The sequence below is a fragment of the Puntigrus tetrazona genome, chromosome 1 (genome assembly GCF_018831695.1).
Source record: "Puntigrus tetrazona isolate hp1 chromosome 1, ASM1883169v1, whole genome shotgun sequence".
Taxonomy (NCBI): Eukaryota; Metazoa; Chordata; class Actinopteri; order Cypriniformes; family Cyprinidae; genus Puntigrus; species Puntigrus tetrazona.
The window spans coordinates 11,936,023-11,963,825 of NC_056699.1; the positions used below are offsets into that span (position 1 = coordinate 11,936,023).

Here is a 27,803-nt window from a genome sequence, read left to right on the forward strand (position 1 = left end):
TATATTTAATCGTTCTAAATGAATGGATTATTTTTTTATTCATTGTTGATTAATTAATTGACAGCCCTACAAAAATTACAAAACAAAGCCACAGAGGCTTGACCTGGTTTCTTGGGAACAAGCTGTCTATTTAGAGGAACTCCAGGGCGTTCTTATAACCAAGATGTGTGAAAATAGAAGGAAGATAGAGAGGAGGTAGGAGTGTTAGATGGAGAGAGGGAAAGAGAGGGGTAGAGTGTCTTCTCTGCATAAAAATGTGAAATATTTTCTTGGGAGGTTCCTGACACACAAAGCCAAAGTGTTCTCAGTAAGAAAGTGAGAGTGTGAGAGACAGACAGAAAATGGAGATAATGAGAGGATGAGAGCCAAAGGAAGACAGAATGAGAGGGCAAAGAGGCGTAAAGGGTGATTTAGAGGGAGGAAAGGAATTACAGAGGAGCGGAAAGAGGGAATGGAAAGATCAAGATGTGAATCAGGTTGATTGTTTCAAGCATTTCAACTATATTATACTGCCTGGCGTAACAAACGGTGCCCAAAAGTGAGCTTTGCAGGTGTGTGTGAGTTTGTATAATAATCACTCATGTGAAGGGCTCTCTACTGAGCGGAAAAAACTCCTGTGGAGTAAAGCGCAGGGATTCGTGCATATGTTGGAGACTGCAGTTCCACTTCATTTGCCTCTCAAATTTCACTGATTATTGACTGCTGAACTTTGTGCTTGACTGCCTATTAATCACAGAAAGAATTTAAAAACGTATAATCTTATAGCACATGCGGTCCACTAGTGTACTTGAATTCATTTGATTTTGGACGTGAGTGTTGTATCTACAGTCTGTTTTTACTTTTCACTTTTATTTCATATTATGCAGCCCGTTTTTCCTGCAAATAAATGTGAGTTGAAAAAGAGGTATCATGTTAACTTAGACAATTGTAATAGATTGAATCAACGAGTAATTTTATCCTTTAGGGCTGTAACATATATCCATGTCCTGCTGTAGCTGTAGCGTAAATTGATTGTCCCGTCATACTGTTGAGATCAAGTACATGTGAGGGTTTATTATGGAAATAATATACTTAAGGATGAATTGATGCAATGTTTCTGGGCATTTGATTTCATGTTAACTGCAATAAAATGAAAATTTGTGATTAAATACAATTAGCTGAAACTATTTTTGATCCACTTATATTTAGATGTAATTTCATATTTACTTAAGTTGTCATTGAAATATGAATAAAATTTGAAATGCTGTATGTCATGTATTTAAGTATATATATAATGTAATACATGTACAAGAATTATATACATATATGAAATAATGTTAAAAATGATCAAATTTGATAAAAAAAATTTATTAGTATATTTTGATTTCAAGACATCAAATTAAATGTACTTATTTAAAGCACAACAAAAGATTTGTAAGAACATAATGAAATATTATTGGAAAGTGCAATTTAAGTGTACTTAAATGTGTTTCTTTAAGATGGTTTTTCTTTCATTCATAACATTACTTCAAATTTATATTTCCTTTTTATAATTTGTATGTTATTTCTACAAATACAGTTTTTGCTAAATACTTTTACAGTTTAAAGTACACTACAAATGTACATTCAGTACAATAACTTTTTGCACTTTTTTTTTTTTACAAGGAAAGTTATAAGTTCCTTAGTGTGGGAAGAAGCTAATCTGAATCCTAATATCAAACATAATTTATCAGGAAGCTGAATGGCTGCGGCCACCTGCTGCGAGATACACAACACAAACAACCCCCCTTGATTTTCTAATGACTATGTAGATGAATGACTGCAAATCAGCCAGAAAACAGGTTGTGGGACGCCAGCTTTAATCTTTATCAACAAATTGATTGTTTCACATGCTTTGAGTCCTTTGGCACTTTAAAATTTTCCATTAAAGTACTGTTTGGTTTATTTTTTCTGATCTATGCGTACAGGGGCATTGCTAAGGCTTGGGTGGGAGCACATTTCGGTGCAGGCTCAGGGCGAGTGCTGTTGGATGAGGTGAGCTGCACAGGAAATGAGCTTTCCATAGAGCAGTGTCCAAAAACCGCCTGGGGGGAGCACAACTGTGACCACACAGAGGATGCTGGAGTGTCTTGCATCCCACTTACAGGTACACATATATACAAGTATGGATAACACACACGGGTATATATTTATATTAATTGCTCTTTTTGCACAAAAACTTGCAAGATGTTTTGATGGCACAACACATACACTTCATTTTAAACTTAATTTCTTTAAAACTCATTTTTGCAGAACTTGTTTTACATATATAGTTTCACTTGAGGTTGATGATAAAAGCAGGTGTAAAGAGATCCTCTCTCTCTCCGTCAGATGGTGCAGTGCGTCTGGATGGGGGTGTGAAGAGTTATGAGGGGAGACTAGAGGTTCATTATAGAGGTCAGTGGGGGACCGTGTGTGATGATGGATGGACACAGACCAACACACAAGTAGTTTGCAGGCAGCTGGGCTTCAGGTATTATGTTTTAATATGTATTTTTTGATTACAGTGTCTTTATTATTGACTGCTGTGCTGCTAATTGTGTTGTGTTGATTCAGTTCAGGGGAGAGTGTGTCTGCAGGGCGGTTCGGGGTGTCACCGGGTCCCATTCTCCTGGATGATGTAAGGTGTACAGGAAAAGAGCCCACAGTCACACACTGCAGCCGGAGGGACTGGTTCAAACATGACTGCACTCACAACCAAGACGTAGCCATTGTGTGCAACCCCCAGCGCTCTAGACACGGAGTGCCCACTAGTAAGACCTCTGACACACACACACACACACACACACACAAAAACTGCCTTAGGCTGTGTTTACACTTGCCATCTATTCGGACAAGAAAACGTTGACAAGAGTTTATTTTTCTAAAAAAAAACAACGCTGCCAGCGTCTGTTACAAAAAAGCAGCCAAGAGCGTTTTTTGTAGCTATAGCAACAGCTGCAACAGTAGCCTAGCGCAGTGTGCTGCAGAAATGTCAAGAAAGCATAAAAAGTTGGCTTTTGAAGTTAATGGGGAAGAAAATGTCGATTCACAACAACGTTCCTTGTGCACCGAGACCAGTACGATCAGGTTATCTATCCGCAGCTGCTCCATTGCATTGTTGTTATGGAAACGACAGATCTCACTACATGTTTGGTCATCGGTCAACTGCCAAAAGGCTGCTTGACGTCAGGTGTTTCTGAAAAAAAGTTTCATATTCTTCAACTCGAAAAGACACTCGATGGCGATGGCTTTTTAAAAACGCTGATGACTTTTTTGAAAACATGGTTTACTCCATAGGATTCTAACGTAAAACAGAAGAAAGATGCCAAGTGTGAACGTATACGTTATACATTCTCTTTTCCCAAGAGACTTAAATCTGACCTGTGAAATCCAGATACAGTTTAAAAGTTTGAAACTTAAACTTGCAGAAATACCAGTCATTATAGTATTTTTCTTTCCGAAACCATTACGAAACCCGTAGTTGGTGCTGTAGGAAAGTGATGATTATATAATGTATATGTTGTTAGCAATACCGGTGAAGTAAATCCACACTTTGCTGAAGAAGTGTTAGCAAACTCTTGAGCAGCTAAAATATCATGTACTCCGCCATTGTTGTGTATGTTTGTTCGCGCTTGGCTTTAAAATCAACTCTGGGCATGTCTACATAACTAACACATACTACACATGGCATGACGTCACCGTTTTCCAAGATTCCCGAATTGGATTGAGTACATGGAAACGATAATGTTTAACATAACATTTTCAAAAACTTGCACTTTGAAACCCTTTTTCAAAAATATGCTTTTTAGTCCCCAAAACACTGGAAATGTTTTTTAGTGTATAGTTATTGTGCGCATAATGTTTAATGCGATGCTATTAAAATCTTCAATGGGTATCATCGGTTATATTTAACAATAACATTTCTATTGATAAGGGTTGTCAGTCAAGAAATAAATAATCACTATTATTACAAAATACACTATTAAAATATGAGTTTCTAAAATTATACACTAGCTTTTGTCCAGCTTTGTTGCCATATGTTTTCTGATGCATTTCTTCACATTACCAATTAATTAATCTTAATTATTGTGGGTTATTGTGTATTTTTATATGTTAATGTTCATATACTGCTATTAAATTGAACAGTATTAAGATTGCATTCTATAAATTCTATTAAGAATTTAACAGTATATGATCATTTTAATAATAAATCATTTTAAATAATGTTAACTACTGTGCTGTTTAAACTAATTAGGCACAAAAAGGACATCCATTTTGTAGAATACAAAAATACTCTTATGTGCTCTCCATATGGTTCTGATATTAGAGGTAATATACTTTTATATGAGAACTTCTATTATAGTTATGCTGACTATAATGGGGTTGCTGTGCTGATCCCTCTACACCTGTAGACCATGTCATACAAGGGATGGTGTATGTACACCCATTTACACACACATAAAAACCGGCGGATCAAACATTACATTACACATACTACTAAATATATATGTATGCAAAATCTAAATGCTATTATCTAACAGACCTTTGGTAGAAAGATAGATCCGATATCTTAATAGGACTTTGATTTAGCATCGTATATCAGCTGCCTGAAGTCAGACTGAACAAGTTCTGCTAATGGCCAGAGGGCATGAAGTCAGACGTTTAACAAGTACAGCTGCCACTAGACTTATCATGGCTGACTCCTGCTGAGCTTCATAAAGAGCTGATGATTTTACCGGATCCAGACAGACACTCAGTTAAACGTACATACGGAAAACACTCCTACACATTCAGATGACAGGATTATACTGCAGCTCTACCTCAGTCTAGGTTGAAAACTTAATTTAATTCATTTAAACTAAATGAAATGACAATGGTAATTAGTACAATAAAGCAATGGTATTGTTTTTTATTTAATACTTAATATGTAATTTTAATTATATTTATTTTAAAATAAAGTTTACTTTGAGTAAAAAAAGAAATGAGTACATTTCAAACACAAGAACATGAATTTTAATGTCAGTAAAACAAAGACACTTTTTAGTAGTCAATTTTGTTGTGCTGTTTTCAAAATAATAGACCGCAAAAGATTGCATAGATGCTTTTATACTGCAAGACCATTTTTACACTTCACATGCTTCACTGAGAATTAAATATCCTACTTGTTATTACACATTTGTTAAGAATACAGTACACATTTTGCTACCTTTATTTTCCACTGTTCCCCACAATCTTAGAACCCTTAGAACCCTTTTGTAAAATGTAGAAGATTTATGTATGTGTGTGTGTGTGTGTGTGTGTGTAATAGATCTTGATAGGCAGCAGGTCAGAGTGTGAGGAACAGAATGAGTGACAGCGCTGGAGTGTGTCAGTTGCACACTCACACATACATACACTATACTACTGTTTGTGTGTAAATGTCTTGCTGCAGCTATTTTTCCTGCACTTTCTAGCTGATTTAACTTTATTGTCTTTGGACAGAGTAGCCGGTGCTTTAAAGAGACTTCACTATAGAGCAGATCTTACTTAAGGGGATTCAGATGAGGGTGTTTTTGTGTGTATAAAGATGAACTCAATTTTTAACTAAACATTAAAGAAATCTCCAGTTTTTATCATTCTCATCAAACACATTGCAGTATTCTTTTATATGGACACACACAGAAATCTAAATCTAAATGGCTGTATGCAATAGACTAATGTCTAATACTGTTTTTTTTCTTTTTCTGAATCCTATTTTCCTATAGAGTACATACCTGGATGTCTCCAAATGAAGTTTTGTGAGATTTAGCTACCTTCTGGGAACAGTATGTTTTGTATTACCGTTTTTAGTACTACCCTAAGTGTTTCCTCCTGATTTGCTTCCTGAATTTATCTTACATGCACACACACACCTACTGGACTTCCTCTGTCAAGCTGATGGTTTTATGAAAATGTGGTGCGTGTAGCTCTATGGGAAACTCTCAGAGCTTAACTAATGTTTCCTTTTCACTGAATGAGCTTAAATGTATTTCCTACTTGCCTGTGAGCCACATGGAATCCATAAGGGCCTGTGCCCACAAAACTCAGATTTCCATTGGAGCGGAAAACCAATCCTTCACAAAGTCATTCATTTCAGTTAGTAATACTCTCAGCTCCATTTAACTTATTTGATCATGCTTAAATGCATTCTGCAGAAATCAACAGATTTCCTCCTAAAGCAGCACAGAGATATTCGATGTGATTAACAGGAAGTAATCTGTCAGTTATGCTGTTATAGCGACTCCATTAACTTAATTTTAATGGATGATTACTCTATATCTCTGCCTCTTTATATCTGAGTTTGGTTGCTGAAAATTCAGCCTGGCTATCACAGAGATTAATTTTATAATATATCAAACAAAAATCTGATGTTTTATTTTATAATATAACTTTTAGAGCATTGTTCATATAATAAATTAAACCGTGGTGAGCATAAGTGACTTTTATTCATTAAAATATCTTGCTGACCTCAAATCTTTGAATGGCAGTGCATAAGAACGAAAGATGGCCAATATATATACACAAACACTCAGGTTCTCACTCAGTAGAAACATGTCCAAATAAATAAAACTGTTCTGAGTGTGATTTTTGGAGTGTTTTTCATCGACAGAGCTGATGAAGAGTAGAGACCATCTGAAAAAACATTTCAGCGCGGATGGTTATCACATGTGAGTGTATTTGTGTGCCGCTGGTGCTGAAGGCTTTATGAAGTCAATTTTATTAAATAAAAAAGTCCTTAAGTAACTGCTGACAAGTGAGACATGACAGTGAGAAATGAACTTCAAGCTTTAGGAATGATTAGTATTGCAGATGTTCATAAAGCTGTATGTTTTGTTAACATACGTAGCAGAGCAGTAAGCCATGAGGAGCCATGCACTAAGTTACTGTAAACTGACTCAGGTGGTAGTAATAATAATCAAACATGTAAAACTTGCAAAATAATCCAAACCTGTAGGCTGTGTATGGTTGTCATGCAGTAATGCAACTTGGCACATTCGTTCAAGTTTCAGCTAGTGTACAGTCGTGACTATGCATAAATTACTCCAATCAGATTTTAGAATCAGAACTATCAGTTTTATGCACAAACTTGGCTATATAGTCATTTTGGCTGCAAACGTGTGGTTTTTTTTCTTGCACAGAGAGTGTCGCTGATATTGCTGACGGGTCTGTAGCTGGTGATTGATTGCGTTTGTGTGTCTGTGTTATGTGTAAGTGGAGGCAGGTGTTCCATGACTGGAAACCTAAAACTGTCCTTCCAGCACCAAGTGTTTTTTTATGCCTCTTACTGTGTTACGTGTGCACGAGCACAAACTCACGCTCACACACATGGATGTAAGTTGTCCTTCTATGGCCTCCCTCATTTCCTCTATTGTTTCAATGTATTTCGGATAGTGGGTTAAAGTGATAGTTCAGCCCAAAAAACATCAACATTGGATGGACGTTAAAGAGAACTTCTTTAGATTGTCTTCTTTTGTGTTTCACAGAAGATAGAATATAATGCAGGTTTGGAACGAGTTGATGTGAACTCTCTGAACTAGAGATGTGTTACTCATACAATAGGAATCACGTCTGTCCATTGGATATTTGTTATTCAGTAGAGATTTTATTATCCAGAGTCGCTCACAGTACACTTGTCATTGATTTAGCATTCTTTGAGCAGCCCCAGGTTATTCATCTTCATCATGGGCACAACAGTTCCATAGGTTTTGGATGATTTGCACCCTCTTAAAAAGTTACTGTAAATCTTGTAAGTATAATGCACAATTTTAGTTCCAAATTGAGTTGTGTAATATAGGCTTTTAACAATTTTATTCAAGTCTCATTTGTCATCTTAAAGGAGATTTATTAAAATTAAAAAGTAAAATTGTTCCACATCTGAAATTTTTTTTCACAAAAGAAACCATTTTGAAGAATGTTGGTAACCGTTACATTGACTTCCATAGTATTTTTTCTCATATTATGAAAGTCAAACATTCCAACATTCTTCAAACTATTTTCCTTTGTGAAGCATAAGTAAATGACAAAATTGCCACTTTTTGGTGATTTATATGGGTAATTTTTCTAACTATCCCTTTTAAATATTACACATAATATATAATGCTTATATCTATTGCATTAGCGGTGAAACCTTTACTTTAAACCTAAAGCCAACCAGATCCACCTGCAGATAATAGCAAAATGCAGCATGTGCGTATTCATGTATTTTGTTTTACCTTTTTATCAGGTATGCCTGTGAGACTGGTGGGTGGAGAGAATGAGAGAGAGGGACGCGTGGAGATCCTGGTGGCTGGCCAGTGGGGGACGGTTTGTGATGATGGATGGACGGATCGGGATGCAGAGGTGGTGTGCAGACAGCTGGGTTACAGGTGACATCAACAACTGAATAGCCATCTGTGCTGAGTCATGTCATGCAATACCTTGTAGAATAATTAAATGTAAATGTAAAATGTTACATTTTATGCATCCATACTTAAAGCAGCAAACAGACTTTTTGGTTTGATGACAAGCTATGATCTCGGATTGACAAAACCTGGTTTGAAAGTGTGAAATAGTTTAGGTTTGAAGGTTTTATTGTCAGATGAAGACAGGAAAGCTATTAAAACCTCACAAAGACCATATTAGACCATTTCAGGCCCCGCACTATAACATATAAAATCAGCTCAGACCCTAGCAAACCTATCCTCGTATATTAGACCTCATAAGATCAGTCAAAACCATGATTCTAGGCACTGGTGGCATGTATGTAATGGTACTGTATCTAAGTGTTTTTAGGCATTGTTAGCATTGTTTTATAAAAAAAATTGACTAATGTCCTAAATCTTAATGACTAAAGCATTTTGATAAAGAATGTAAAACCTTGCGCTGCCTTGTGTTTGAGGAGAATACACCCAGGGGAACAGGGAAAGAAAGAGATTTCACCTCCTTCACAATAGACAATTATTTCACAACAGATTTATTTAGTAATAGGTTCTGGTCTATTTCGTGAGTAGTTTCGTATTTTGTTTGGAAGTGATTTAAGATCTTATAAGTTCAGTTGTGAATCATGCATATATGTTATTCTTGAGTTCGGGTTACAAAACTGAGAAGACTGTCGGATTTACACGCACTAATATGATCAGCACCTTCCCTCACGCACGCCTCCTGAGGGAGGTCAAAGGTCAGGTTATGACACTGTAACTGATGCTCATATCTGATGAGCTCACTTCTCTCTGCTGGAGTGGGCGACACTTTGTGTGTGTGTTATGTTTTTTATTCTGTGTGTGTGTCTGTGTGTGTCACAATATATGTTCCTCTTGAGTAAATACACCCAGAGCCTACACAGATCTCTTATTGTTAAGCATTCGAGCAGATACAATATCATTCACGCTTTAGACTGAGAAAGTGTTTAAAAATGTGATTGGCGAACCAATTAATAATTAATTAGTTTTGTTTAAGTTTATTTTTTATACAAAAACTGAGTAATTTTAGTATTGTCTGTGCAATATTTATTATTTTACTTTTATTTTTAGTTTTTATTTTAATTTGTAGGTGTTTTTGGTTACATTTTATTTTAGATTTATTTCAATACATGAAAAAAAAACATTTTATTCAAAACCATTTGAACAATTTTAGGTTTTGTTTTAAATAAGCAATAACAACCTGTTTTGAAAAATACTAACTGTATTAAAATGTATCTGTTACTGTGATCGTTTTGCAGCGGGCTGGCTAAAGCTCGTGTGATGGCGTACTTTGGAGAGGGCGAGGGGCCTATTCACACTGACAATGTAAAGTGCACTGGTGGAGAACATTCGCTGATTGACTGCATCAAGCAACCGTTCGGGACGCACAACTGCCGCCACAGCGAAGATGCCGGCGTTATTTGTAACTATGGGTTACAGAAGGATTCTCCCGAGGTCAAAGGTGGGACATTATCTCTTCTACAGCATTCTCAAATCTGATACTGACAAGGATTGAAAGGATATTTACCCCAAATACCTCTCTTCGATGAAGCATAGTTGTAACATTGTAGTAGTTTATTAGTATCAGAAAAGCAGGATTCACTCTGATTGTATGAAAAAGAGCAGTGTCTAACATATCCTGAGTTCTCTCCTTTTGTGTTTTTACGAGAAAAAACATCCATATGGTTTTGAGTAGACTTAATGGGAAGTAAATGATGACAGAACTTTGATGTTAGAGAGTGATTCATTTTTTTTTTAAGGTAGGTTAAAAAGAGCTGCAATTAAATGGCCATTATTGGACTTTACAAGAGTATATAAAATTGATTCTTACTTATGATTCAGAGAAAAAGCCTGCATACGCCTTTATTCCAGATGTGCAATCGCAAATAGTCTTGAAACTGTGCCCAGCCGAATAGATTCAGACCTCAGCTTAGTAAAGCCACCTTATTAATGTTGTGAGCGTATTAAACAGCACCGGTCAACGTAAACATTGTTTTACTTGTGAATGGCGAGAAGCGAGATTTCCATATACCTGCAGTACTCTGCTACGAGAAAAAGCGTGAACGTCTGAAAGAAACTGGAAAAGCACTTTTCCACGTCAAAACTCATTTTTATATATCGGAGAATTGGCGTGGATTTTAGCATATGAAGCCTTTGGACGGTGGTTTTGAAGGATAGATTTAAGGATCCTCACACCTGTAAAAATACTCGAAACCACCTAAAAGAAGAGTGAAAGATGGAAACCATCACCTGAGCAGTACGTGCTGAAATGTAGTGCGTGTTATGTCTGCTCTAGAGGATGTGGTTTGGCTCACCATCTCATGATCACTGGCATTTAGACCTCACTTGTGCTTTGTTATTCTTATCAATCTAATAACTCTAATGCAAGTTAATCCAGCCTGCTTTCTCCATTAAACCATAAGGACAGATAAGCTAAGCATACAAATACAATCTTTTGGTATTATTTTACGCAATACTAGCCTGCTTTCTTAGGTCTATCAGGCACAGCTGTATGTACACACAAACACAGATGAACTCATCCGTACAGATAAATGTCTTATTTCACACACAAAACAAAACGTATTCATTATATTGTGGCATGCACATATTATTTCTCATTGCTATAATGTTGTATTATTTTTGGAGATGATTTTTGTTATATTTTTAATACTAAATAATAGACCTTTTAGCCTTTTTTAGTTAAAAAAAACTATATAGGAAAAGTAATAGATTCATTTATAAAAAAAAACATACATTATAACTGGAGTTCAGATCTTTGTCACAAAGCCGCCTTCGTTGCTTTTTCTGTTACACTTTAGAAACTACACTTTAGAAATGTACACTTTACACAATTTACACTTTAGAAATGACAAGAAATTATATATAAACTAGCCAAATTAGCTAAAAACTTAAAATCTCAAAGTTCCTCCTTCGAAACCTGTTTTAAAATCATTGCATTACTATGGAAATGAAATCAAAATCATATTACAAAATGTTTTGAGATTCCTAGGCCTCATTTTCTTGATGCAAAAAAAAAAAAAAAAAAAGTTCTTCTGACTTGCTATGAAAAAGACCATGGCAGATGTTCCTAACAGATTTCGTGAGATTCAGCCATACATGCTTTATGGAAATATGTGTTTGTGTTACATTGCAGAGGCGGTGGGCTCCATGTGTGGTCTAAGACCCTCTCATACCCGTCAGAAGAGAATAATAGGAGGAGAAAACTCGCTACGGTAAGCAGAAAGGGTCAAAATGTATACAAACATCTTTGACATAACAAACGACACATCTCAGAATAACTGTTTATGTGGTCGGAATGAGAAAATGAATGTGCAGTGCGGTTTAAATGCACATTGTGTGTGTGGTGTAGCGGGGGCTGGCCGTGGCAGGCAGCTGTGCGCTTACGGGGGTCCCAGGCAGACGGACGCTTGGTGTGTGGAGCCACTTTGATCAGCAGCTGCTGGATCCTCACCTCTGCTCACTGCTTTAAGAGGTACTCGCACATAAATATAGACAGGTACATCTTCATTCTCCAGCACATCTGCAAGGCATAAATAAAGTACACCCACTCGCACACACACATAAATACACACACTACTTTGTTGCGTTTCCAGTTTTCCACTCTGACTCACACAGCTAGATAACCCAAAGCAGTCTAATACAAACAAAGCATATTTTTTATTGTCCATTTCAGACAGTGTACCTTCTTCCCACGCTTCCTCTATATCCTGTATCTAATCACGTAATTATTATTTGTGACTTGCAAATAAACACTCTCCGTCATTCCAGCTGCAAAACAAACATAGTTCAATTATAATTCAAATTCAGTAAGCGAGGCAAAGTATTCTCTAATCAGGAAAGATGATAAAAGTAGATATAAGAAATCACCTTTCTGTTAAAAGCAAAAGATCAGGTTGTAATAAAACTAGTGATTAAGCGTGATTAATCGCATCCAAAACTATTTTTTGTTTACATGCTGTGTGTGTACTGTGAATATTTATTATGTCCATGGAAATGCACAGACGTACATGTCTATATTTAAGCAAAATATTATGTTTATAAATTAAATATATTTTTAATATAAATATATAGTAAGTAAAATATGTATATTTTAAAGATATTTATCTTTAATATAAATATAAACATACACGAAAACATATTTTCAAAATATATACTGTGTGTGCATTTATATATAAATAATAATAATAATAATAATAATAATAATAATAATACACATATTATATAAAACAAAAGTTTTATTTTAGATGCAGTTAATAGCGATTAATCATTTGACGGCACTAAAGAGTTGTACAGCACTGATTATTACATATTTACAAAAAACTTTTCTTATGACTTTTTGCCTTGTTTTTCTAGTAAAACTAAGCATTCGTATAGCAATGCATTTAAATAAATAATATTTGAAACAAAATGTTAGATGACAATTGGTAAATAAACATCACATTTTTTTCCTGTAAGTTAATTTCCAACCAATAAAATCATGTTCTTCTTTTCAAATAAAATGTCAAAATCGATAATTAAATATGAGCGAGGAGTAATTAACAAAATCCAAGACAGAAAGGTCTTGTTTGGAAGTAGATGAAATGGTTTTAAAACAAAATCTAAGTAATTTCCTCTGATGACTCTATGCAATATGTAATAATACAACATAAGCTTAAATTATGGTAAAGTTCAGCTAAATGTGTTAATATTTATTACAGTTTAGTTGAAAATGAAAAAGAAGCTCAAGTGTCTACAGTTGACTGTCTATAGAGTTCCATTGAAATGTCACATTTATAGATCCACAAAGACGAAAGTGTCCAGAGTAATAGTTTATAGTAATAAAATAAGATGTCAGATATTTTGGATAAGTCTTTAAGGCAGATTTGGTCCTCATAAGGACAAACTCTCATGTGAAATGCGAAAAAGTCTTGTTTTATTTGAAATATTGAAAATTAGACCGCTTGTTGCTAAGCGATGATAAATCCCATCCATCCCAAAATGACACTACATGCAATTTAGCCACAGACCCTTCATGCATCGTTTGATGAGTTTATCCACGGGGATAAAACGTCATAGCGGTTCACATTAAGGAAGAATAATAATAGTATTGCCAGAGGAAAAACAATAAAAACATGTTCACACAAACACTCCCCACTTCCCTAAAAGATCAGTCTTGTAAATGATCTGCCTTCAGTTCAGACTTGTGCTGCATTTCCACATTACTGTGAAGAATGTACGCTAGTGATAGTTTCCTGAACCATTTAGGGTTTTATTTTTAAAAAAAGAGTCTCGGTAGAAATACTTTGGCAGTGTGAGGGGTTTAAGTAATATTGGATCTGTTTTTTATCAACCAGTCCAAGCAGCGAGCCTTCAAAATATGATCCATGACATCAGACTACTGCTAAAGTTTCCTCTAGTTACATGCTCTCCACACACACACACACACACACACACACACACACACACACACACACACACGAGCTATAAATCTGAATACCTTTGTGGCTCCCACCCTCTTTTTTCCTCAGACACTTGCGCTAACTTTTTCAGGAATGCAATTAATAGAGTGCAAAACAGCGTAACAGTTGTTTTAAATCATTTAAGATCGTCTAGCTCGAGAGGACTAAAGTTAGTCTCTCACTTCCGAGTTTACGAAGGGTAGCGTGACATTTGTGCAAAAATAGCACGTACAAACACACTCACATTAGCGCTAAACTATTTTTATGCCGCTTGCCCAGTCGATGGCCAACGCTTCATTACAATCTGGGGTTACAAGCGACGTGGAATTAAAGGATTGAGAAATCAGCATGCTAAAGTCAGCCCTAATGACAGAACTGCTGTAATGTAGAAACTAAGAGTTTGGGAGCTGTCGACACATCCAGCTTCTGAAACTTGGTTAGACTACTGAGCAAATGTGTGGTGCAATGCCAATCCATAGAGTACTGAACTACTCCATCATTTATAAGCCATTTCATGGAGAAATAGGGGAAATGAGCATTAACAAGTAAATATAGAATTTCAATGACAAATCTACACTGCTAAAGTTAATTTAAAAAAAAAGAATAACTTAATAATGTTGTTAAAACTTGTGATTTTCAGGCATATAAAAAGCATTAGTTTAATTTCAAACTTCAAAACTGAAGGAAAAGAATGGTCATATACACACACACACACACACACACACACACACACACACACACACACACACACACACACAGTTAACCTAGAAATGGTAACATCTCAGTTGGTTTTATTATCATTATTATTAAGTCGATATAAATCGACTTGGTTGATATAAATTGCTTCTATTGCCTACCTCATTTGTACGTCGCTTTGGATATAAGCGTCTGCTAAATGACTAAATGTAAATGTAAAGTCAAAATATAATTTAATAACACTGTATGAACCTAAATACATAAACGCATACCAATAAAATGCAAATACATATTGTTAAATCAAATGTTTACTTAATTATTTAATTTTTGGTAATGCTTTATGTAGCAAGAATCCATTATATCGATTAAAAATACAGATATTTTTATGTAACAAAAGTTACATCATGTTTTTTTGGGTTAGTTAGCTGGGTTTTTAGTTTAACCTATTAAAAAAAAACAACTGCAGTTTAACAGGAAAATTACTTTTGAAGATATAAAACTGTCACTTATAACAATATTGAACAATATTGCAGTTTTTACTGTATTTATAATGAAATAAATCCATAACTGTAAGTAACGAATACCTGGGTTTTTAGCATTATCAAAATAAAATAGATTTTATAATGTAGACGAACCAGTGAGAATGGAACTGGGTTGAAGTGTATGACGCCGGAGCACTGCCCACTTGGCCATGTCTCAGCAAGAATAACCTTTTAATAACCTCATTGAGATCAGTACTACAGTAAGGATTAATGTTGATTGTGAGTCTTAGAAGCTTAATATATAGAGTGTCAGGCTCAGAAGTGCCCTTTCCAGAACGAGGCTTTGGGAATGTGCTGCTTGACTACTGCCAGGCCAAGAGTGTCATTCCGGACAGGCCAGATCCTTTTTCCAGAAAAGACCTGACCGTGTAACGGGACACTGCCGTCTCTCTCTCTGGCACCACTTACATATTTCCGTTACACAGCGATGGTTTCAATCACTAACAAGCAGACAGGAGGGCACATACACATCCTCACAGTCACTCTTTTTGCTTCTGTTTACTCCTTCAGTTCGGTTAAGATTCATATCGATCTTTAGGGTGCTATTTGTTATTGTCAATTTATATGTAAACAGTACATGTAATATATGTTCTATAATATAATATATACAATTTAGGGGTTGTGCAGATGTTTCAGGAGAAAGCCCCTTTTTAAAATGCTCTGAACTACAGTGTATAAAATGTTGCAGTAAATTAGTGCTGTCAAATGATTGTGGTTAATCGCATCCAAAATAAAAAAAAATGTGTTTTAATAAAATGTGTGTGTATACCATGTATATATAATGCAGACATATGCATGTATATATTTAGTGGTGTACACATATATGTACTGTATGTTTCCATGGATCCCCTTGCCGAATCTTCAGGTTCCTCGCACCCCATTTTGAAAACTTTATTTGAAGAGAGATGTCATTCTCAGCACAGTCAAGAAACCTTATAGTAGCAGTTCTTAAAGACGGGCAAGCACAGGAGACTTTCTGTTTCACGCGAAGAGTGTGATGTCCCGGTGTTGGGTTTATGGAAAAAGAAAACTTCCTGTATATCTTTTCTCCAACTGACCGTGAGTGTGCACATGGTTTGGCTTTGGGTCCATAAGATCAGTTGACATGAACTTCCTGAGGAAGGGACCTGATTTGTCATGTGAGGGCGTTTGTGAGTGGCACATACAGAAGTCATAAATCATCCTCGGATAATGTATTACACTGCTGTGCTGGTTCAGTTGCATTCAGACTTTCTGAATGTGTCCTGTTTGAATGCCCTTGTTCTTTTTTATGTTTTTGTTGGACAGTTTTTGTTTGCCTCACATAGAATCATATAGCTATGTTAATTAAAAAAAATATATATATATAATACTAGGCTATATACTGTATGAGTGTGTATTTATATATACATAATATATATACTCAGTACACACACGTTATACACACAAAAACACATATATATATATATATATATATATATATATATATATATATATATATATATATATATATGTATATATATATGTATATATATATATATATATATATATATATATATATATATATATATATATATATATATATATATATATATATATATATATATATATATATATATATATATATATATATAAATATAAATTCTTTGAATAGAAACAGCATTTAATTACAATAGAAATCTTTTGTAAAAATGTCTTTACTGTCACTTTATGTGACACTACATTCTTATTATCTTCTTATTCATTTCTTTACAAAAGTCTTACAGGGCCCAATGTCTTCAGTTCATATCCACTAACAACCACAATAAAAAAAATCAGCCGATAACTAATACGGTAACAAATATATCATGCATAGAAATGGTTGTGTTAATGTTAATGAGTTCTGTTATTTGTTCTTTCCTAGGTACGGTAACAGCAGCGGGCTGTATAAAGTGCGTGTGGGTGATTATCACTCTCTGGTTCCTGAGGAGTACGAGGAAGAGTACGCTGTGGAGAAAATCGTCCTTCACCCACGTTACCGCTCTGACAGCAACGACTACGACCTGGCGCTGGTGCGCGTTTCTGGTCACGGAGCTCACAGGAGTGTCACGGGAGACTGCGTCACGCTGAGCCGCTTCGTGCTGCCCGCCTGCCTGCCAGCGCGCAGAGAGAAAGTGCCAAAGGGCATCGCCAACTGCTACATCACAGGCTGGGGAGACACAGGTTGTACGCCACACACATACACGCATTGAAACTAAAGAAATCCGATTCAGAAGCAATTATAAAAGATTGCCGTACAGCCTCGAGCTGTCACTCCCGAAATGAAGGGTGCTTTGAGCACAATCAGAGCTGGAACCGAGGCTGTGCGTGTAACATGGAGGTGCTTTTGGCTCTTTTGAATAGCACAGGCTGACAGGCATAAGATGTGATCAGACAGTGTGAAAGCAGAACTGACAGCGATAATCACACACTGTAAGACACCAGAATCTCTCTTCTGTGTTCTGTCTCAAACAATCACTCTCTCGCTGCGTCGCTCTCACACACAGACAGGCAAAGAGAAAATAGCAGTAAAACGGCGTGATGACATGTTCAGTTCAATTATTTAACAGATGCTTTTTACAGAAAGATAAGCCAATGAGCAAATCGGCAGTATCGCATTTGAAAACTAAAGTAGTACGAAAGGAGAAGTGTAAAGGAAAAGAAATCAGTGGGGATGCCTGGAGCACAAAACCTGTCACAATCAGCATCAGACAAAAATCATGCCAAAAATCATTAGGATATTAAATAAAGATCATGTTCCATGAACATATTTTTTACAACTGTAAATGTATAAAAATCTAATTGTATATCTAATTTTTGATTAGTGATATACATTAACATCATTTGAACAACTTTAAAGGCGATCTTCTCGATACTTTTTTGCACCCTCAGATTCCAGATTTGCAAATAGTAGTAATATTGTCCTATCCATATGGCAATGGAAAGCTTGCTGATTTAAGATGATGTATAAATCTTACAAACTGGGTCACATTTATAATAAGTACTAGTAATAAAATGAGGGACACATTAGTATACTTTTAAATAGAGCACTTATAACTGAAATAATTTTCTTTAAAATAACATTAATAAATAATATATTCTTAGAGTAATTGTGAAGTGTGTGCCCATGCTTTCGGGTACTTTATTGCATATACATTTCAATTCAATTGAAAAAGGATAATAATTGAAATTGATATGAAATGCAGTTAGCTGAACTTTGGACATTTCTTTTTGATAGACTGAAGTACATCTTTAAAGCATTTATGGTAAGCTGAAGTATATTTTATATTTAAATGTCAATTATGTACATGCTTTTCCAAACCTGTTTGTACTCATCTTTATTCTGTGCCACACAGGAAGATATTTAGAAAAACAGTTTCAACTGTTGTTGTCAATAAAATGAAAATTATGTTTGGGTGAACTATTAATTTAAAATTGAATAGCTCATCCATTTAAAATTTTGATGCTGAATTTTGTAATATAATTTTTCTCTGTCAAAACATAATGTAACTAAGGACAACTATATCTTATGTCATTATAAAGTTGATTAGTATATTTCAGTGTTTTGAAGTGAAAAACACTTGCTTCACTTGAATATGAATAATACACATCTGTATTTAGGCAACAAGTATAGACATTTTTAAACAAACTTTTGTAAGCATTTGTAGGAAACTGCTTAATACACAAAGTAATTTAGTTTGCTGAAAGTAGTTAAGTTGATCTGTAAAACAGCTGTTTTTCTGAAACAATAGGCATCATCTGTCTCAGAAATGTAGTAATTATTTGTATCACTGGCTGTATTTGCAAACAGGATTGTGTATTCGCTTAAGGGTATTTGTAAGCACTGGTTTATGGATGAGCAGATGGAGGGAGTGTTTATTAGTGTTGTGAGAAACACGGAGCTGTGATGTCCAGTGAGCGAGAGATGCATCAGTTACATATACTGTAACATATTTTGGTAACACTTTACTTTAAGGTTTCACATAGTTACAAATTACACATACTTACTATTATAATAACAACACTTAATAACAACACTTAATTACATGCAAGTTCCTAAGGACCTATAATATATAATCCTGACATATATACACCTAACCATACATATATATATTAATAATGAGGACATATATATATATATATATATACACATATATACATATACACACATATATATACAGTGTATATATATATATTATACACATTATAATTCTATATAATTACTATAATATATAGTATAATTAACTGCAAATTATAGTACACTACATTTATATTAAAGTAATTAGCTAATGGTTAGGGTTAGGTTACTATCATAATAACACTTAATCATGGATAATTATAAGTATTATTAAGACAAACCCTAAGCATATAGTATGTACATGTAATTAATAATAATTACTCAGCACTTAAATGTACACTTACACTGTAATACGGACGTCTTAAACCTTTATTGGTGGATTTTTACATTATGATGATCTAAAATGTAAAACTTTAGCTTACTTTTTAAGATCTTATTATGAGAACATTATTCTTTTAAAGAATGTACTCAAGTGTGCCAATAGTTTACATGTATTAAATGTAATTAGCTAAAATAGCTGACGCACTTCTTTATCACAAGCATACAGACACAGAAAACATCTGTCCAGCTGTCCGCTCTCGTCAGAAAGGACATGCATGACAGTAGTAACATCTATACCGAGCTGTAATCAAAGAACACGAGGAAATCATCAAGGAACTACACAGGGTGTAATTATGATGTCAGTTTTAAGCAGCTTCAGATTATCATGTGACATGTTGATAGCAGGGTTTCTTCTAATGGTCACGGTGTGTTGTAAATCACCTTTCTTCTCTCGGTCACTGGACTTCAGCGCTCTTAACAGTCTTCTGTGATGAAGTGCGATGACACTGAAAGAAGAGCGACTACAAGCTTCGTTGCATATGTGAACGGTTGAATCTGATCACTTGCAGACCTCAAGTAAAACCTTTTCTTTTCTCAGGTCGTGCTTATTCAAAAACTCTCCAGCAGGCCTCGATATCCGTGTTGAGCAAGCGTCAGTGCGAGCAGCGCTATTCTGACCAGTTCACCGGCCGCATGCTGTGCGCCGGCTCCTCCCACGACGACCAACGCGTGGACAGTTGCCGTGGAGATAGCGGCGGTCCGCTGGTGTGCGAGAGGCCTAGTGGAAATTGGGTTGTATATGGGGTCACATCGTGGGGTCACGCGTGTCGACTGCAAGACGCACCTGGCGTCTACGCCAAAGTCTCTACCTTCGTGCCCTGGATTAAGAAAGTCATTGGCAAATAGGACCCAGAAAACTCAACCAATAACAGACAGTCTGACTATGAGGGCAGAAAAATGAAGCACACTTTTAGAGTAAGAAGCCTTAGAGCTAAATATGTTTTAGACGACATTTTTAAATGGATGATAGTTTAATAACACTAGCAGAAATCAACTACAAAGAAGTCTTAAAGGTCAGGGCCTAGCTTTAAATACAGTAAAATTTTAACTTTGCACTAAAATCACACTGATTAAAAAGAAAAACAGTAAAATATCTAAACATTCTCAATATTAATGAGATTATATCAAGTCTTGTTTTCAGGCAAAATATCTTGAACAATTAGGAATAAAGCATTTGTGCAAATGTAAGTTTAAAAACATTTGGTTTATGCTCGAAACAATGCAAAGTTATTTTTAACTTTATCTTGATTTAACAATGGTTAGATATTTTTACTGGAAAACACACACACACACACACGAGGCGTATCATAATAGCGATGTGTAGATCTTTATTGGCAGGTTAGATTATTGCAGGTCTTGTGTGTATTTTTTAAATAATGAAAGCACTTCTAGGTTGAAGAGACCACTATGGTGTGGAATTGTTTTTTTTTTTTTTAATTACGAATACAACGATGAAAGCAAATCTGTGTAAAAGTATGCCATTAAGAGACAGAAACTGTTTGAGCCTGTAATACGGGACGGGTAATGTTTCAGGTTGATATGGAAGAACGTTCCAATGGCTTGAAATCACATCAAGCTTTAATGCTGAAATGAGAAGATTCTGGATTTTCTGCTAAGAAACGTATGGTAATTCTAAACTCCTGGGATATGGTTACCATGCCATCGCTCAGTAACCGACCACATCACCTCATCCACACATTAAATGACATCATAATTCTCCACAGGAACCATGACATCATTTATTATAGCACAGATGTTCGTGATGATAACTGGACCGAGGTTTTCTATATCTCGACATCGGGACAAAAAGCACATCATATATTTGCTAAATATTTTCACAGTGCCACAGTCCCTTCCAGACGCCAGAGATCTGGGGGATATGGGAATTATGTGCAATGCAAAACTCTTTATACCTCCTTGTTTTAGTGTTGTGATAATGCATTTCATTTCAGCATAATTAACTTGCGTTCGTTTTGATATTACACATCTGTGAGCATGATTTATGAGAGCAGTCTTTATACACACTACACACTTTTTTTTTAAAACAACTGGCCTGTGTACATATAAAAGCTGACCAACCACAAACTCTTATTTTGTACAAACTAAGGTGTTGCAGTTTAGGTTTTTGTAAATTAGTTTTTCTTATGCATCATTCAATGATATTGTAAGCTTCTGTTAATTAATGGTACTATGAAAACTAAAAAGTGTTCACTTGGTCAATAATTCTGTGCTGATATATGATCTATATTTCTGAACACGGCATGGAGCTTTTATTATTGCCTAAACAGTGTATGTCGAGTCATGTGGTATTTGACGCTATTCATAAGGGCTGCGATGTTATTAACAGCATAAAAATAGTATGGTAAATAATATTTAGAGGAACTTAAAATCCCAAAAAGCTATATACCAGTGGTTTTCAACCTGTGGGCCGCAACGGTATTGCAGGGGGGCCGCCAGTTATTATCAATAGAAATAATAATATTGCTAATGTACGTAAAAATGTATAGTAATAATTAAATATCATAATTAATTAAATAACACAAAATAATAATAAACTGTTACTATGCGTTCACTATTCCATGCCGTTGATTGGTTTAAAAACAACCCGCCGATTTAGGCTATGTAACATATTTTTGCTGCATACATTTAAAAATTTTTTTAAAATTTTTTTGCAGTGGGCCGAGGAAACATATGTGTTTGGTTGTGTGGGCTGTGAGTTAAAAAAGGTTGGGAACCACTGCTATATACAGTAGTCTTACAACTTCAGTTTGGAGTATTAAACATTTCGCAGTTGGTATAAAATGTGTTGATGAAATAAAGTATTGTCTTTGACTATAGAAAAATAGAGAGGAAAAACATGTTTGTGTGAATGCACATGTATATTTTGTATTTGAGGACCTTTCTGACTACATTGTTAGCTTTCGGTTTTCTGAGTACACGGGCAAGTTTAGCTAGCTTTGTTTTGTTCGCAGTGGTCAGTGTGTACAGACCTGACATACAATGTTTGTGTAGCCTTTTCAGAAAGCCATTTGTTTACATAGGTCCACTGTGTGTGTGTGTGTGTGTGTGTGTGTGTTGACACTGCATTTCAAATACACTCCTTCTTTGAGCTCATCTCCATGGAGGCAAGTTTACTGTATCACGGGAAAGACCAGAATCAATTTTCAGAAATGCATGTAAAATTGTTTGCTTGTATTCGTTCACTACACTTCCCGAGGCAGAAAACACGATCTGCTTAAACTGAATCTGAATGAAAATGAGTTCGTTTTGCCACAAGCACAAATACAATAAGTAAATATCATACTGGATCCGTGTGAATAACTCCGGAGAGGGAGATGTTTCTCGAAGGTGTAAAATCAATTCTGACTGCTCTCTGAAGGAAGGATGTTACAGGGATTGAGATTGAGCGCCATCTTCAGGACACTGTTGAATTCAATAGATTAATAATGGACTTGCAGCTAAGCTTTTCATTAGGATCATAGACTATGACAGAAACCACCGATCATTTACTTCAGTTGCTTTATGATAATCTTTCTTGTATAAGCTGAAACTATAAAATTAAGGGAGACTATTAATTACCCCCCAGAGCAAAGTAATGTATCAATACCATGATACAAAGAAAGCAGGATCTGAGAAACATTCATCAAAATCATGACAACCCGTTAATAACAGAAACAGACCAAGTTGCATATTAAAACCACCGAAACCACAGTGACCTAACAATTTAGATTCATTTTAAATTAAAAGTGTGTAGGCATAAAGCAATTAATGTGTAATTAATTTGACGTGCAATTCATTTTAAAATGACTTTTTTTTAATTAGACTTTTTATGATTTAATTATAAGCTTTTCATTAAGCTCATGTAACCCCCGTTAATTTAATTTATGAACCCCAGTTCAGGAAAACTAACAAATAAAAATAATATGATTTTATACATTACGTTACACCCGAATTTCATGTGATGACCTTATAAAACAAAACCGCTTTAAAGACAAACAAATAAATGCTGAAGATGTGAGGTCTGTTGCTGGAGAAGTATCACTGGGTGTTGCATGTGAATAATTAATGAAGTGGGTCTTTTCAATAGTGGGTGTTTTTAGTAGCCATTTATAAATATAAGTATAGTACAATTATTATAATATATTACATTTTGTATACTTTATGCATAAGTGCATTAAATATCATTTTTGTTGCTGTTAAAAGGTGCGATGACCTCCTATATAGTCCCAGTAGTTAGGGTTCCTGTGAGCTACATGCTGCTGAATACCAGCAGTTTCATAGTTGAAAAAATATTCATTTTAGGAATTTGCTGACTGGCACCACAAACACTCCTGAAACTCAAGTTGAAAATGTAAAAACATCTGTACTTGTTCACACACACACAGAGAGACTCATACAGCCTGTATAGTTTCATGTATGAAGTATAGCACAAATGTTTTTAAATGGCATTGTGAATAATCCACCTCTTCACACTCATTATTTTACATTTTTCTGACATAACCCCATTTTTGTGTTATTGCAGCCTGTGTCCACTAGAGGGAGGAATTTCATTAAAAACATAATCACTACGCCAATAAGGATTTATATAATTGATCACGTGCACCTACCTTAATAGTGTGTGATACTGTGCTTAATAAAGTATGTTTAAGAAAACCTCTACTTCAACTCTTTCCATGCATTAGATTCATTAGATCAAATAGAGACAGCACTTGGCAAGAAATGTTTTACGGAAACATGAATCTCTCCAGTGTTTATTGAATATATATAGTTATTTACATATTTCTCAAAGCACTTTCTCACCTTATTGAGGCAAATTGTTTTCAAAAATAAAAGTCACATTTCAAATTCATCAGCCAACCAGTTGCAGTCCAGTGGGCGGGGCTAAGGCTACCTGGCTACAGACTTATGCCTAGACACACACACGCACGCACACGCACACACACACACACACACACACACACACACACACACACACAGGCCATTGTGTCTAGAACAACAGTAACTGGGACGTGGACTGAGACATTGACATCACAATGACATCACTCCATTAACCGGTTTAAAGCTGATTCAGAAAACTTGACTGTGCTCTTTATTTCTCCATATCGATTCTTAACATCTTGCATCTTGACTTTGATTGGCTGATAGATTGATTGACTGATATATTTGCAAGAGTGAGGTTATGAACAGTGGTTGTGCAGTTCTAAATCTCTCTCAATGATGACGTATAAAATCTAAAGCCGTACCTCTATATCCAGTGTCTCATGGGGGAAAGTATATATAGGAGGAAGTTTTTTCATTTTTCAGTTACAGCCTTCATGCAGTCTTTGTTTAGCTGCATCTGAAGTTCAAGGGTCACAGTTACATCACCGTACCTCACTGAAAAAAAAAAACTGACCTTTTGCAACAAAAAAGTCATGTTGCCATGGACACACAATACTGCTTTGTTTGGATTTCCAGAGGCACCAATGATTGGTGAGCTGAATTTCTGACCTTTGCTCTGCAAGCTTGCAGGTAGGTGGCATTGAGTACCATTCAAGTGTCTAGTTTCCATTGAGGGGTGAATCTGGATCTTTGACCCAGAGGAGCGGTGGTTTGGTTAGGGCTACCTGACCTTCTGTAGTTCCTCTCTGAGCCAGGCTGGCAGCGGCTGACCCAGTCTGTGCAGCAGCTTAGATAATTCAATGTTCTGATCCCTGTAGAATCTGGAGAGAAAGGCTCGTGACTAGAAAAGGAAAGAGTAAAAAGAACACATTTTTACTGTGCAGAACAGCTACACCTGTATAGAATATAGGGGTGAAATGGGACACTTTTTCAATTGGGTTCTGGTCTTTTGGTTTGGCAAGGACCTGTGCAATCCAGTGTTGTTTTGACTAACTTAATTTGAAACTCAGTTTTCCCCTAGCAACTTTCACAAAGGATTGGATATTTTTGGTTTAGCTAGCAAGGGCTGGACTGAATATAGATTTTGTAAGGTATCGGTTATTTTCAAGAAATAGGACAATAGCATTTAGCAAAAAAACAGAGGATAGACTGAACTGTTTCAGGAAAAGTACACCATTTATGTTGTCCTAAATAAGACTTGATTAAATTAAATGATTCAAATGAACTCAAAAACATACAGTTTAAATCTTCTTGACCTCATGTCAGATGCATGATATGTAATGGTGTTTTCTCAGCAAATAGCTTACATCGCCTGGTTGTATTCTTAACTGTAATTGTTAGATAATAAAGAACTGGTTTTACAGACGGGGCTAAGCTTAAGCCAGGACTAGGCCTTAGTTAAATGAAGATATTTAAGCACCTTTTATAAGAATGCCTTAAAAGAAAACATTACACGTGTGCACGTTGACAGAACAATGGGTCTGACATATTTTAAGTGAAGTCAGAGCAAGATATTTTCAGTTAAGACAGCTCAAACATGCATTTTAGTCTGGGACTAGCAGTAAAGAGATTAAAGATTGGCCTGTCTGTTAAACATGTTAAAACATACCAAGCTACAACTTAGTACATTCTAAACCATCATTTTCATGTACTGTTACACCAAGTTAATGTATAATGTTAGGTTAGGTCACCAAAAAAAAACAAACAAAAAAGATTCTGTCATCATTTATTTATCATCCTCCCACTCCAAACCTGTATGGCTTTCTTCCTCTGTGGAACAATAAAGATCTTTTGGGAAATATCTCAGTGGTCATGCAGTGTTGTTTTGTGGACAAAAACAGTCAAATCATTCTTCAAAATATCTTCTTTTGTGTTCATACACTCAGAGGAAAAAGGGTACAATAGCTGTACATTTGATGTACCATTACAGGCCCTATAGGTAGCTTTTTGAAAAGGTACCTCCCCAGCCTTTGTACCCTTTTTTGTGAGAGTGTGGTTTTGGAAAGGCACAAGAGTAAGTAAATGTTAGAATTTTTTTAGGTGAAAAAATAGAGAAGACAAAACTGAGAAATAAGAAGTGAGAGTCAGAGCTGTTCTGTTGGTATCAGTTATTCAGTACATGAGCTACAGACATGTTAGCTGTTGCAAAATTGAACAGTCAGAGGTCAGAATGAGTTCTCTCTCTCTCTGTGACCCATATTACTCAATGATGGCAAACCTCTATAATGCAGCTGTAATCATTAAAGATTAAAGGCTTCATTTTGCTCAGAGTTTACTGTTGTTAGGTGGTACCTCAGAGTCCATGGGTGGGTATTTGCGGCCCTTGCTCTTCCCCAAACATTTAGTTCTGCCCCCTTCCAACAGCTGACACCAAAAGCCCTTCTGAGGATCAAACCTGTGCACAAAGAGAGAACTATTTACAAGACTTCTTTCCTCAAAAACACCTTTCCAATTTGCATATTCATTTAAATGTACACTGTATATTGACATATCTATCCATCAATCTGATTTCTACACTAAGCAATGGAGGTAATCTGGAAAGAAATGTCCAGAATGTTGTTATACACACACACACACACAGATCTGACTGACAGATGTCTGCTGTAACCTTGTCTGTCTGTCAAATGAGACATGGCCTGGTTTGATAAGCATTCAGAAACACATCAGCAGTCTCTAACAGCTCTCAGCTAAATGTGATAGAAGACTGAGTGTGTGTTCGTTCTTTGGCAACGCAGTAAGCAGAGGGTACTCTGAAACAAAGTACGACACATTTGTGACACAATCTATTTTTTGTTTTGTTTTACTTTCTCACTGTGTTTTTTTTTGTCTCACTCAATCCTATTTCTTTTCTCAGATATTCTGTGTTTAGTCTCAGTCCCAGAAAATACAGAGACAATAAAGAACATAAGAGCCTTTTTTTCTAACTCTGGGCACTTTTATATCCCCAGGGTGATTTATTTTAAAACCAAGACTTTTATTTTTTTGGCTTTATGAGTGTCATATTAAAATTGCCTTGGAAAGTTTTTATTTAAATGCCTTGGTTGCGCCCTTAAAATATTATTGTTATTTCATAAATGATAATCTAATTAAAAATTTATATGTTAGTATACAATAATTTATATTCATTTAAAAGTTTTAGAAAGCCTTATGATTAAATATTATTTTTGATCTCTAAATTTTGTTGAATCATGCATTCGAAGCTGATTTGGGAACATTGAGATTACAAACTATTCAGTAAATGTAGATTTTTTATTATTTTATAAAGTCAGAGAAAATGTTCAACATTTGGATTCTTTGTGTGGAACAATCAACA

General features: G+C 35.4%; 2 protein-coding genes across 2 annotated transcripts in view; one reads left to right on the plus strand and one right to left on the minus strand.

The window, feature by feature from the left end:
- The window catches only part of prss12 (serine protease 12), a 30,716-nt gene extending 8,582 nt beyond the window's left edge, over positions 1-22,134 (plus strand). The window contains exons 5-13 of the mRNA XM_043237186.1: positions 1,947-2,125; positions 2,350-2,491; positions 2,575-2,771; positions 8,243-8,384; positions 9,716-9,918; positions 11,611-11,689; positions 11,827-11,949; positions 17,036-17,334; positions 20,148-22,134. Of these exons, the coding sequence (XP_043093121.1) occupies positions 1,947-2,125; positions 2,350-2,491; positions 2,575-2,771; positions 8,243-8,384; positions 9,716-9,918; positions 11,611-11,689; positions 11,827-11,949; positions 17,036-17,334; positions 20,148-20,455 (1,672 nt within the window). The 3' untranslated portion in view covers positions 20,456-22,134. The remainder of the gene's footprint in view (positions 1-1,946; positions 2,126-2,349; positions 2,492-2,574; positions 2,772-8,242; positions 8,385-9,715; positions 9,919-11,610; positions 11,690-11,826; positions 11,950-17,035; positions 17,335-20,147) is intronic.
- A 2,213-nt stretch (positions 22,135-24,347) lies between these two features.
- ndst3 (N-deacetylase/N-sulfotransferase (heparan glucosaminyl) 3) overlaps positions 24,348-27,803 on the minus strand; it is a 134,525-nt gene continuing 131,069 nt past the window's right edge. Inside the window, exons 16-17 of the mRNA XM_043250940.1 lie at positions 26,783-26,885; positions 24,348-25,331 (exon numbers count right to left, since the gene is read on the minus strand). Coding sequence (XP_043106875.1) covers positions 25,212-25,331; positions 26,783-26,885 — 223 coding nt within the window. The 3' untranslated portion in view covers positions 24,348-25,211. The remainder of the gene's footprint in view (positions 25,332-26,782; positions 26,886-27,803) is intronic.